Source organism: Canis aureus, chromosome 19 (assembly GCF_053574225.1).
Source record: "Canis aureus isolate CA01 chromosome 19, VMU_Caureus_v.1.0, whole genome shotgun sequence".
In the NCBI taxonomy this organism is placed as follows: domain Eukaryota; kingdom Metazoa; phylum Chordata; class Mammalia; order Carnivora; family Canidae; genus Canis; species Canis aureus.
In genome coordinates, this window is record NC_135629.1 from 57,226,948 (window position 1) to 57,240,168 (window position 13,221).

Consider the following 13,221-nt stretch of genomic DNA (forward strand, 5'->3'; position numbering starts at 1 on the left):
GCAGGTCTTGGGGTCCGGAGGGACAGCCTCTGGGGGAGGGTGTCAGGTGGATTCTTGGCTCATTGGAGGCTTTGGTGGGGGGTGGACAGGCGGACAAGGGCAGGCCCCGGCCCCTGCTGGGCTGGCTGGCTGCCTGGGCTCCTTTCCGGATCCTGCCCCCGGCCCGTCCACGCGGCCCCCCGCCGGCGCGCCCCTGGCCCTGTCCGCGCCCCCCGGTGCTGAAGCTAAGCTGCCTGTGGCGAACCCGGGCTCGCTCGGGAGCGGGCGCTCGAGGCCTACCTACCCCCTGCTCCGGCGCCGTTGGCCTGAGCCGGCTTCTCTGCTGGGCGCCCCCCAACCTGCGGGGTCTGGACAGACCTCCACGGCTGGACGCACCTCCAAAGGCGGGCCGGGAGGTGCCAGGCTCCCTTCGCTGCAGGCCGGTACTGTACCTTTAAGGGTCACCTAAGGCTTCACTCACCGGGCTCTAAAGACCCGCCCGAGTCCCGGCCGGGGATTGGCTGATGGCCTCATGAATATGTAGATAGTCCCCACCCCCCGCCGCACTCTGATAGGCTCGGGACAGAGAGGGGGCGGGGAGAAGGCGGGGCCGGGGGCGGGGCGCCGTGCTGCACGTGCCCTCTGGGAGCTTTGGGCTTTCCGGTCTGGTGGGACCTGCCGGGGTGCACACAGCAGGTGCTCGATAGATGCTGCCGACGCCCGAACCCACTAGGAGTGATGTCTGAGGGTTCACTGCTCCGACTTGGGAGCAGGTTCTGTTTTGCCTCATCGGACTGCATTAAAATGACGCCGGCTGTCGCAACTTACGTGCATTAATTAATCTCCCTGATGAGAGCTCCGCAGTCCTGGACGGGGCATGCTGTCGCGAGTCCCATTTTACAGATGAGGAAACTGAGGTTTGGAGAGAGAAAGAGGCTGCCCCAGGGCGGGCCGACCGCGACTCTACCCAGCAGGTCCTGAGAACTCAGAGGTGAGCATGCAGTCCGCATCCTGGGGCGGGGGGGGGGGGGGGGCGGGCGCCCCACCTTACCCTCGGTTTGACCACCACGCACGCCGCTGGCGTCCCCTGCTCCGCCACTGGGGCCCGGTTGACCCCTTCCCCTCCACCGCGGTCAGTGCTGTCCCCTCTGCTCAGGAGTTACGTGTGCCTGCGTCCCAGCCGAGCATCTCAGCATCCGGAGTGGGAAGGAGAGCCAAGGCCTGGCAGCCGCGCAGGGGACGGGGCTGACCCCACCGGCCTTAAGGCACGGGCTGAGACATTTGGACAGGGTATTCCTTTAGTGTCCCCGCAGAGAACCCACAGTTCCCCTTGCCACCTCCCGCAGCCTCCAGAGCAGTGCATGGCACACAGCGGGTGCTCAATAAATGCTCGCGGCCTTTCAAAATGGTGACGCCAATACTGGTCTCTGCTGCCCCCTGCTGGTGTCCTGGGAGGAAGTCTTTGGAAAGTTGGAAAAGGGATTGATTTATTTTGGCCGCTTGTGTAGCCCGCTCACTCCTTCGTGCTTTCTAAATATTTTAACGCGTTCGTTCCCACAAGAACCCTCAAAACGGGGTGCCCGGTGAGCCTACTCTGCAGAGAGGGGACACTGAGAGGTCTGAGCCGAGGGATAGGCCACCGTTCTGACAAGTGTCATGACTGCGATTCCAACCCTGGGCGCAAGGCCTCCAGACTTCAGGACTATGCTTTTAGGACGCTCAGCAAACAGCTGCTCCGAGCCAGGCCCCGGGAATAGGGAAGTAGATAAAACCCGCAGCCGGCGGCACCGGGCAGATTTAGGGAACCGAGCCCGAGCCCAGCGTGTCAGGCACGTCGTATGCGCACAGTAACCAGCCATTGGTTTTGGCGCATCCCGGCCCGGCTTCGCTTGCAATTCAGTTACCTGCATGACTGTGAGGATCAGTTGGTCCAGTTCTATCCTGGCGATCTGAACTGTGCCGAAGTTCTCTTCAAGATTGGGAGTCTTGACCTTAGTGGCCTAAACCGTTCATTGTCTGAGTTTCCGAGGCTCGGGAGCCTGAGGGTGCTCAGCTGGGTTCTCTCGTCTGCTTCCCGGCCTGCGGTGGGCTGCATTCAAGGGCATGGCCAGGGCGGGTTCATGGGGGAAAGACCCACTTCCAAACTTGTGTGGCTGCTGGCAAGACTCCGTCCCTCACTGATGGCTGGTCTTTGCCACGTGGGCCTCTCCACAGGGCGGTGGGGCAGTCATGGGAGATGCCGGCGCTCTTTCCAAAGTGCCTCCCATCCCTGCCTTTTCCATTCTTGCATCTTCACAAGATGTATTTAAGATGAATTCTTAATTTCCTAAGCAATGAATATACCCACCTTGTAAAGATTGCAGGTGAGGCTCCACTGTGCTTCCTCTAGACCCTCCGTTCCCCACTCCCCAAAGCCACCTCCTTCCCCATCCTGGTGAACACACCTCCAGCGTGTGTGATCATAACATCCTTGCGATCACACACGCGTCCCTGGACAGAATGCATGCTTTACGTACACACACGGTATTCCCTGCCGGTATTCCCTGCAACTCTCTCGTTTTCATCAGAGGACGTGGCCTGGAGAGGGTTGTATCCTCTGACAGCCACACGGACGAGGTGCGGGTGGTGATGTGTGACCTGGACACAGACCATAAAAGGCAGCATCCACTCTCTCCGTCCCTCCCCTGCTCCTCCTTTGGGTCACAGGGAAGCCGGCTGCCAGGTCATGAGCAGCCCCACGGAGAGACCGACGCAGTAAGGAGCTGAGGCCTCCCTCCCGCCAGCAGCCCTGCAAGGGCACCAGCATGACCGGCTCCTCTCGCCCCCGTCCAGCCTTCCTATGTGCTGGCCTCTGTGCTGACGGGAGAGCCCCCTGCGCCAGGACCACCCAGCTAAGTCAGCTCCGGCATTCCTGACCGCAGGAACCATCAGAAAATAAATGCGTGTTGCTTTGAGCTCCTACACTGCTGGGAGGGGGTGTGGTTGTTAGGCAGTGATCGCTAACTGATACACCCTGGACCTCACTGAGCCCCTCCCACTGGGTGGACCCCGACATCACAGCAGGCCTCGGTGTCTCAAGCACACGCCCGAACTGCTGTATTGTGAGGATGCACGTTTCAAACGTTTGGCAACTTTGAGTTAAGGTTAAAAGCTTCTGTTGGGGTCTTAGTTATGGTTAAAAGCTTCTGTTGGAGTCTTTTTTTTTTTAATTTATTTATGATAGGCACACAGTGAGAGAGAGAGAGAGGCAGAGACACAGGCAGAGGGAGAAGCAGGCTCCATGCACCGGGAGCCCGACATGGGATTCGATCCCGGGTCTCCAGGATCGCGCCCTGGGCCAAAGGCAGGCGCTAAACCGCTGCGCCACCCAGGGATCCCCATGTTGGAGTCTTATAAATAATTCAAATGACAATCTAATACATTTGCATTTTAGCCACTACGGCACTGGGCACTGGCACCGTGGTTAAGAGGCCAGCCAGAGGGCCGGGATCGCCTTCCTGCTGGGCTGCCTCAGGCAGGCACTTGCTGTCTCTGGGCCTCAGTTTACTCACTCCTAGAATGGGGCTGTCATCAGGACATACCTCACAGGGTGGTGGCAGGTTACGTGAGTGACATCGTACAGACGCTCGGCCCAGGGCTGTCCGCGGGAACGCTGTGCGGTGATGGACATAGAGCTGCTGAGCCCCTGAAACGCAGCTTGGGTTGGCCAAGGAAGTGAATTTATAATTTCGGTAAATCGGTTTAACTTTTAAATAGCCGTGCGTGATGAGCGGCGGCTACTGGCGTGTGTGACTCAGGCTTGAAACAATGCTTGGCAAATAGTAAGTGCTTAATCAATGCTTGGTGGAACTACTGTCCGGCCACGTTATCATCCAGAGCATGGAGTTACTTCCCAGCAGCAGGATGCCCCACCCCGCCCCTGTTTCCTTCTCATTCGCCAGTCGGATCCCTGCTCAAAGCCCTGGGAGGACAGCCCGGGTGGCTCAGTGGTTTAGCGTCACCTTCAGTCCAGGGCCTGATCCTGGAGACCTGAGATCGAGTCCCGCGTCGGGCTCCCTGCGTGGAGCCTGCTTCTCCCTCTGCCTGTGTCTCTGCCTCTCTCTGTGTCTCTCATGAATAAATAAATAAAAATCTTAAAAAAAAAAAAAAGCCCTGCTGGGGCGCCTCACTGCCCTCGAGATAATAGCCCAGATTCGTTCGTGTCGCTGTGGTTACAACTCTTAGCACACTCTGCAGTTACTCTTTCTTGCCGGGATGGGCACTTCTGGGTTTTTTGGGGTTTTGTTTGCCATCTTCCCCCTTGACCGGCGCCGTGGGAGCGCGGGGACAAGGCCCGGCACCTGGTAGCTGCTGAATCACGAGGGGCCCGTGTAGCTGAGGCCCCGCCACCTCCGCAGCTGCTTCTGCCGCCAGAGCTGCGTCTGAGCCGACCGTGCAACCTCCACAACATCTCAGCCTCTGAGCCTTTGCCCAGGCTGTTCCTTCCACCCACAAAGCCCTGCCAGGCAGACTCAGCTTCCCAGCCTCCTCCCTAACTGGCCCTGCCCTGTCTGACGTGCTGGAGCAAGGCGCTTGCCGTCTCTGGGCCTCAGTTTCCTGAACCAGAAAATGGGATGAGTCATTGATAAGATGGAAAGACGTGGCTAGTGGCAAGTGGCTGGCGGGGTGTTAAGTGGCTCACTGATGAGTGGTCAGTATGAGTGTGGCTGTGGCCGTCCCCACTATTTGCACCCCTGCCCAGCCAGACCCTGCCCCGAGCTGGTGTCTCTAACCCCAGGTCTCAATTATTTATTTTATTTTTTTTAGGGACTTCTAGGCCTCCCAGGAGCACGGCAAGGAGCAGCATGCAGTTTCGTTTTGGTTCTCCTTCAGCCACAGCCCTGTCACCTCCCCAGGGTCACCTCCTCTGGGCCTCACCTCTTTGAGACGCTGCTGAGTCCTCAGCTGTTTCAGGTCTGACGGCGCATCTCTGTCTCCGGTCACCAGGTGGGTGCCCCTCCAAGAGCTCACGGCACCCCACCCAGCGGCCCCGCGGCCCCACTCCCCGCACCCAGGAACCCAGGCAGGTGTTCACACACACACACCCGAATATCTAGAGTGGCACCGCGTGCAACGGCCGAAAGGAGGTGACACCCAAAGTGTCCGCAGACGGATGAACGAATGCACAAAACGTGGTCCGTGCTCCCAAGTGCACGTCCCTCAGCCGCGGACAGGAGTGAGGCGCCCACACGTCACCCCGGGGTCGGACCCCGAGCCCCCGACGCTCAGGGAGGGAACCAGACACAGGAGGCCCCGTGGGGTGTGAGTCCACGTGTGTGACACATGCAGGACAGGCTCATCTACGGACAGGGAGGGGGCTCGAGGGGGACAAGGGGTGAGTGTTCATGGGGACGGGGCTGCTTTCGCGGGTAAGAATGTCCTGGAATTAGGCACAACCTTGTGAACCTACCTAATGCCACTGGATCGTACACTTTAAAGTGGCAAAAATGGAGAATTTTACGTTACGTGAATTTGACCTCGATTTAGAGGAGACGCACGTTGGAGCCCCCCGGTCACGGCGGCCAGCACGGGGGTGGGCGCACGGCCGGCGTCTGCATTGTGGACGCGTGTGGCTGCACCGGCACAGCCACCTGCTCTTCTGCAGAAGAAACGGTCCCATCTGGGCAACTTCCGCACGCGTCAGCCAGAAGCCCGGTCACGGGGATGTTCTGCGACGCTGGGCCTTTCATCGACGAGAGAGGGCAAATAAGAGAGGACCCAGTCCTTTAGCAAGTAAAACTTTTATTAAATAAACTTTCAGTTTCTCCAGACCAAAGAGAGGCGTTTGGACATTAAGATGATGCTCGCAGCTTCTCACCTGAACACGCCACAGTGACAAGGACCTCTCCAGCCAGAAATCCAAACCACGCCAACCCAAAGTTCCCTCGAAGTCCCTTTCTTGTCTTCCTTTTCTGTGTGTTTGTGTGTATGTGTAGAGGTGTGTGTGTGTGTGTGTGTGTGTGGCGGTTTGTCTCCAAAAGTCGGTTTGCAAGTTGAAACTTCATGAAATTACTCGTAGCAGAAATAAAGTACATCGTACAAATCACGTAGGTCTTCGATGTGGAGTATAAAAATGGTATTTACAGCCAGTAAACATGGACCAGAAGGACACACGCCACTGCACGCCAGCACGCACTCCCAAGCAGGCCCGGCGGGGGCTTGGCAGGTGCCGGGGACGCGGACGAGGCCCCCTCGGGGCCCCTGGGCACGTGCTTGCACACGCAGACGCACGGGACACAGGCACGCTAGAGTGTCTCGGAACAATTATCAAACTCTGGAATATCGAAACAAGTTGGTCATAAGATTTTTTTTTTTCTTTTCCTTTTTTTTTTTTTTTTTTGCTATGTGTTTTTTTTTTTTTTTCTGGGTCAGTCAACACATTTTGGTAGAAACAAAAGGGAATGCTGTTTTTTTTTTTTTCTTTACAAATTTTTTTCTTCTTTTCTTGAGCTTATTAAGTTCTCTGGCGCCTCACTTGGCAAGAGGCCCCAATGACGTCCACGAACTTGACTCTGTGCTTCAAGGTGGGTTTTCACGGTTTGAGTAGCTATACAGAGATGCCCCGCAAGACCTCCCTCCCCGCCCCAACTAGGAAACAAAAATCCACTGTCGTCTGATTTTTTCCCCATTTTTTTTCTCTTTTCTTCTTTGTATCTGCTCAGAAAGACCAAAATTAAGAAAAAAAAAATCATTTGTAGAGGTATCTCTGGTAAAGGGGTGCTGTGCAGGTTGGGCTCGTCCAACGCGCTTGGCAATCTTGGTCATGAGATCGTGAACTCCAGGCTGGTGATCCGAAGGCAGGGAGGGTGGCTGCCTGCCCTTGGGAGGGGGCACGAGGGGTTGGGGGGGGCTCCCCCGACCCTGTCTGCCCCTGACGGAAAGCTAAGGGCTATTGGTCACATGAGTAAGGCTATGATGGGGGGAAGGCCGGGGCGGGGGTCTCTCTTGTGCCTACATCGTCGGGGAAGGCAGGGCCCTGGGGCGCGGGAGGGGTTGGGGGTTCCGGGAGCTGCTGCTAAGACCAGGGACACTTGAGCTGGCTGAGCCGGGAGGCCTGCGAGAACCGTCGACGGCAGGGGCCCAAAGTCCTGGAGGTATATCGCGTTGGCTGATGATTCCCAGTGCTTTTCGGTGCCCTGGTCTGACATGACAGCGGGAGATGGGGAGACACTGGGCTGCCCGGTCATCCTCAGCCCTTCTTATGTCCCTGCTGAGTGACCGGGCCAGGGTCACCTTCTCTTGGACGGAAGGAAGTCGGAAAAGTTTGGTCCCATGATCTACACTCAAAAAATATATATACTGTCTATAGCTCTATATATATATGCATATATATATATAGGAAACGTTGAGATTTCGTTTGGGGAAGCCACCAAGGAGGGGGCGGTGAAACCCTCGGCCCCCGACTCAGGAGCCCGCCTCCCCCTCCAGCGCTAGGGTGGACCACGACACCCCCCTGCCCGTTCACATTAGGGGGTGGGGGGCAAGGGGAGGTGGGACAGGAGAGGGAGGGCTGGTGTCCAAACTCGGTTGTAATTTACGGGAAAGTCCGGGATCGGTTGGAAGCGGGAAGCCCTCCTGGGGTGGGGAGGCCCCCTCACCTGGCGGAGAAGGGAGGGGCGTTAGGGCGCAGTGATGGGGGGCACGCAGGCCTACGGCAGTGCCCCCCACCCGCCCCGCTGCCCTGGCCAGGCTGGGTTCTGGGAACCCGGGGGGCCCCTATCTTGTCAGAGACAGAGAGTCCATTTTCAGATTCGGAGGCCAACAAACCGCCTTGGAGGGGACTTTGGGTCTCGGAGCCCATTTCCTCCTGCAAACCCAGGGTGGGGGTGTGGGGGGGTGTGGGGCAAGAGTTGGGGTTCTTCTCGTGTCCCCTCCCCCGCTCCCGGGCACTGAAGCTCCGCAGAGGCAGCCCTCCCCCAACCCCAACCCCGCTTCTGGTCATTCACAGCTGTGACCCCGAGCGCTGGAAACCGAGCCCAGCGCATAGTAGGTGCTCAGCAAGGATGTGCGGTCCCAGAGTGTTCAGGAGCATGGGGCGTCTCTTGGGTGCCTGATCCCGTGACTGAATACCCTCGGATCTGTGGGTGCTGGTTCGCCGGGGTCTGAAAAGCACGCGCAGCCCCTAACTGAGCACCTACTTCGCGCCAGACCCCAGGCGCGGTGCTTTGATGATGACGGCGCTCGCGGTGGAAAAAAAGAGAATCGAAACAAATGATCAAGAGCCTTCCAGGTGGCGGGTCCTGGGCTCGGCTGGGAAAACGCGGCATCCCCAAGCGGATGCTCCCTGCTGCCTCTCGGGAGGCGACTTTCACGAACCCACTGCACAGATGAGGCTCACCGAGGCCTGTGGCCAGTTACGTTTCCCCACTGGCCCCTTAGGCTCTCTGTTCGTTCCCCAAGGAAGGTGTTTGGTTGTTGATAAAGGTGTTCTCTCTGAGGGCAAAATACACTCTGGGAGATCTGTTTGGGGGTATCTTTGGGGGGGCACGCTGGTGAGCAGGGCAAACGTTCCACTTTCTCACCAGTCCTCTGAGCACGATTACACCAAACGAGGGGCTATGGACGGGGGCCCCGCTCCCCAATTCCTAGGACAGGACACAAGCCCCTCCCCATGGCCTGCCCCACCCCAGACCAAACCTGGCCTCTCGGATGAACTCCTATTCATCCCTCAAAGCCTTCTTCTGGAAGGATCCCCCAACCACCCCCGGACCCCAATTCCACCCTCTGTCCCAGCCCCGGCCAAAGGGGGGATGGGGGTGACTGTGTCCCCACCGACCCAACTGGGGGCTCCTCGTGGTCTCCAGCAGCATCCCCCGGGGGGCTGGGGAGGGTTTGGAGAATGAGGGGGTGTTTGGCCAAGACGGGGAGGGGGTGGGTGGGTGTGGGTGGGGCCGCCTGGCGGCTCACCTGGGCCAGGCCCGCAGCCTCCGGGCGGCTGTGGGCGCGGTCAGTAGGGGTGTCCCGGGTCTTTGGGCCGCTTCAGCTGCACTTTGAGCCTCTTCATGCCGATCTGAAAGCCGTTCATGGCCTGGATGGCGGTCTGCGCGCTGGCCGGGTTGTCAAAGCTCACGAAGCCTGCGGAGACCGGGGCGGACCCGCGATGGTGGGCAACGTGGGCGTCCTCTGCTCCAGTGCTGCAGCCCCGGCTTCCCGGCTCGCGGGGTCCTGGGGGCGGGGGGTGTGCGCTCGCAGGGGCAGATGGGCCCGGCGAGGTGGGAGGGGGCACCAGAGCACACATGGCAGCCCGGGGCTGGTTCTGACACCCTCTGGACTTGCATGCCTCTGGGGACGGGGTGCTTGCTCCTTACCTGGGGTCTGCTCTGCTGCGGCTTCCCCCGCTGCAGAGGGTGCAGGGGAGGCCTGGGGGTCCTGGGAGGGTCACATTCTCCCTTCCTCCCTCCCCATCCTGGATGCCCGCCTCCTTCAGGGCCCTGGGTGCTAACCCCCTGCCCCTCTGAGGCCGCTATCCTTCTGGGATCTTGACTGTGCATCGGACTCTGAGTGTCCTGTGCACCTTCTACTCTTCTTGTCCTCTGCCGTTCGTCTCTCCATCTCTGTCTCTCCACCCCCTCTCCCCCCATGTCCCCCAAGGCCATGAGAAACATCCCAGGCTGCCACCCCTGCAGTGTCCAGCAGCCCCAGCTCCCTCCACCTGCCACCCCAGGCCACCCGCCCCACTCCTGCCCCTCACAGGCTTCCCGGGACGGTGTGGGGCCACAGCGGCCAGGGGCCCTCTGGACCGAGGGACCACATGCACAGGCATTTGAGGCGGGGGTCCCTGAGCTCTGTTCAAGAGGCCGGGTGGGGGGCCAGGCAGAGAGGTGGTGGGGACAGGGGTGAGTGGAGGCCCACGGGGAGCCATGAGGGAACGTGGAGCCAGCGAGGGAGTGACGTCTTCCTATCTGTCATGTCCCTAACACCTGCCCCGCCCGCCCCAATATACTGAGACTGAGAAGGCACAGGACTCCCCATGGCACACATTTCCTGCTTCCTCCCGCAAGCAGGACGCTGAGGAGGGGCCTGGGCACTGGACGAGCACCCCTACTGGGTGGCCTCAGCTGTGCTGTGTGGCCATCCTGAGCCTCTCCCTCGTCCCTCAGTAAATAGGCACAATTCTACTTCATGGGGATACTGAACGTATACAGGAGGTGCCTACTAGATAGGCAACAGTTGGCCTTTTGAGTAAGACAGGGTGGGATTAAGAGTCCAGACTTTAGAGTCACACAGACTGGCTCTAATCTATGTTTTGGGGACGATGGAGCGTCTGCCTTCGGCTCAGGTCGTGACCCCAGGGTCCTGGGATCGAGTCCCGCCTCGGGCTCCCTGCAGGGAGCCTGCTTCTCCCTCGGCCTGTGTCTCTGCATCTCTTTGTGTCTCTCATGAGTAAATAAAAAAAAAAAATCTAAAAAAAAAACTACATTTGCCTCTTGCTGCTGTGTGAACTTGGAGCCCCCCGAGCCCCTGCAGGACCTGCCCTGTCCCCTCCCTCCCCTCCCCTCCTCCCTCTCTCACTCTGCTCCAGCCACCCACTTGGGGCCCCTGGCTGGCCCTCCAACCTGCCAGACAGGTCATGCCCCAGGGCCTTTGCATGTGCTGCTCCCTCTGCCTGGAACGCCATACCCCCGACGTCCTGTGGCTGGGAAATCTCACCATTTGGGGCCGAGCCGAAACACTGCCTCCTGTGTGCCAGCTTCTACGTCTTTAGGAGTAGATGATGATGGCGTTTGTCACGCCACCTCCAGCCCCCTGGCCTACGTCCTGCTTTGTGTATTTCCATCTGCTGCCCGTAAACCTGGGCTTTCCCACTCCGTAGTCGCTGGCCACAGGTGCTTATTGAGATTTGGATTCGTTAAAACCACAGCTTGGGTTCTGTGGGTGGGGTGCCACGCTTCAGGCGCCGGGCGGCCAGCGGCGGCTGATGGCTCGGACGGCAGAGATGCAGAACATCTCCGCCGTGGACAAACCCCGCTTGCCAGCACAGCGGGGCCCTGAGCTCCGGAGGGCAGGGATTTCGTTGGCTCCCTTCACTGCTGTGTACCAGCACCCAGCACTGGCTGGCGCACACAGCAGGCGCCTACTAAGTGCTCGTTCTCGTTTATAAATGGGGATTCTTTTGGACCACGCCCGCCCGCGCCCCTGTTCCTCGGCAGGCGGAGTCGGGGACGGGGCTGGCCAGCGGGACAGGACGGGGTGCCCGGAGCAGGTACTCACCAAAACATTTGCTCTGGTTGGTGGCCCGATCCATAAACACCTTGGATGAGATGATATTGCCGAACGGCAGGAACATCTGCGTCAGCTCCGTGTCTCCAAACTCCTGGGGGAGGTGGTAGATAAACAGGTTACAGCCTTCGGGACCTGCAGGTGGGGGAGAGAAAGACATAAAGCCCCCAAGGAGAGGAGGCGGACCCCCCGGGGGAGGGGCGCGGGACCGGAGCCCACATCTGGCATCTGCAGCTGGTGGGGGTACCGGGGAAGCAGGGGCACGTGGAGACGGCAGGGAGGGGATCCTCGCCTGCCTAATCCCACACCTGGGGACCCTGAACCTCTCGGGATCCTCAGGCCCTACATAATTCACACAATTCAGACAGTCCCTCCCACACCCCCAAAACTGAGATAAACCCTCAATGCCAGACCCTGGATAATCCCCAAATCCCAGCCAACCGGAAACCCCTGAAAAGTCCCCAAACCTGGGGCGCCTGGCTGGCTCAGCGGTTGAGCATCTGCCTTTCGGTCAGGTTGTGACCCTGGGGTCCCGGGATCGAGTTCCCCATCAGGCCCCCCATGAGGAGTCTGCTTCTCCCTCTGCCTGTGTCTCTGCCTCTCTGTGTCTCTCATGAATAAATATAATAAAACCTAAACCTGAAACTCCAGATCATTTACAGCATCAGACGAATTGTATGTGGTGTATACGACGGCCCCTCTGCACTATCTTTGCACTAATTCTGTGAATCTAAAACAGGTTTTAGGGGATCCCTGGGTGGCTCAGCGAGTCCCACATCGGGCTCCCTGCATGGAGCCTGCTTCTCCCTCTGCCTGTGTCTCTGCCTCTCTCTCTCTGTCTCTCTCTCTGTCTCTCATGAATAAATAAATAAAATCTTAAAAAAAATAAAATAAAATAAACTGTCCACGCTTTATAAGTCCAACGATCACAGAATAAAACGAAGCAAGTAACTCCCTGGTCCCAAGCCCCAGAAATCCAGATATTTTTCAAAACTGTGGATGATCCTCCAAACCCTGAATAACTTTCAAAAGTCAGATGACACAAAAATAAAATCGAGTAAGATAAGAAGAAAACTCTCTAGCTCCCAAATCACCTGGTAATTTTATCTTATTTTTAAGGAGAAAAAAATATATTAAAAATTTTTTAAAATAAAAATAAAATTATTTTTAAGGAGGTTCCATGCCCAGCGTGGGGCTCAAACTCACAACACTGAGGTCGAGTTGTGTCCCCTACCCAGAGCCAGACAGGTAACCAGCCCCCCCACCTGATAATTTTTAAATGATATACTATGCCAACTAGAAATAATTTTTAAAAGCATAGCAAACTCTCAAAACCATCCCCTCCCCAAATAATCCCCAATGCCTGACTCATGTAAAAGCTATAAATAATAATCCAATTTTAAAACCTCCACCAAAAAAAAATAATAAAATAAAATAAAAAATAAAAACCTCCACTATCCGAAGCCATGAACAGTCCCCAAATCTGCCTAATCCCAAACCAAGGGATGACCTTCTCCCATGGCCCCACAAAACCTGGGGAACCCCACCACCAAGAACTCCCTTTGGCCTGGAAATGGGTACGCTCCACCCCAGAAACATAAAGTCCAAGACTACACATTGACGTCTAACCCTTACCTTCCCGATTAGGGCCACAGTTCTAAAAATGCTCGTTTTTAAAACACAAGTGTGTTCCAACGTCATCACTGCGATTGATTCGGACGGCACAATTCTGACCTCGACACAGATTTTACGCTTGCTCATGTGCTCTCTCACCTCCATGAAACTCGGGGTGAACACAGAGAGCCGCACCCAGCTGAATCGGACCTCTTGAGATAACAAAGTATGCACACACGCGCCCACAGATACACACACACACACACACACACACACATGGCTGGAACACCTACCACTCCCTCAGCTCCCCAAGCGTGTTGTGAGCCACACGCATCCCCGTCTGGGGTCACGACTCCCCGTCTGACTTCA

General features: G+C 57.7%; 1 protein-coding gene and 1 long non-coding RNA gene across 19 annotated transcripts in view; one reads left to right on the plus strand and one right to left on the minus strand.

Annotated features, from left to right (window-relative positions):
- Positions 1-593: 593 nt before the first annotated feature.
- On the plus strand, positions 594-6,064 carry LOC144290876 (uncharacterized). The gene is made up of 2 exons (XR_013358370.1): positions 594-970; positions 4,786-6,064. It is a non-coding gene; the product is annotated as an uncharacterized LOC144290876 (long non-coding RNA).
- CELF5 (CUGBP Elav-like family member 5) overlaps positions 5,744-13,221 on the minus strand; it is a 48,376-nt gene continuing 40,898 nt past the window's right edge. For 12 of the 18 annotated variants that reach the window (XM_077860526.1, XM_077860523.1, XM_077860533.1 and 9 more), the window contains 3 exons: positions 11,230-11,373; positions 8,926-9,183; positions 5,744-8,120 (listed from right to left, as the gene is read on the minus strand). In XM_077860526.1, coding sequence (XP_077716652.1) covers positions 8,966-9,183; positions 11,230-11,373 — 362 coding nt within the window. In that variant the 3' untranslated portion in view covers positions 5,744-8,120; positions 8,926-8,965. Of the gene's footprint in view, positions 8,121-8,925; positions 9,184-11,229; positions 11,374-13,221 lie in introns of those variants that run through there. The other 6 variants (XM_077860528.1, XM_077860527.1, XM_077860525.1 and 3 more) reach the window with 5 other exon arrangements.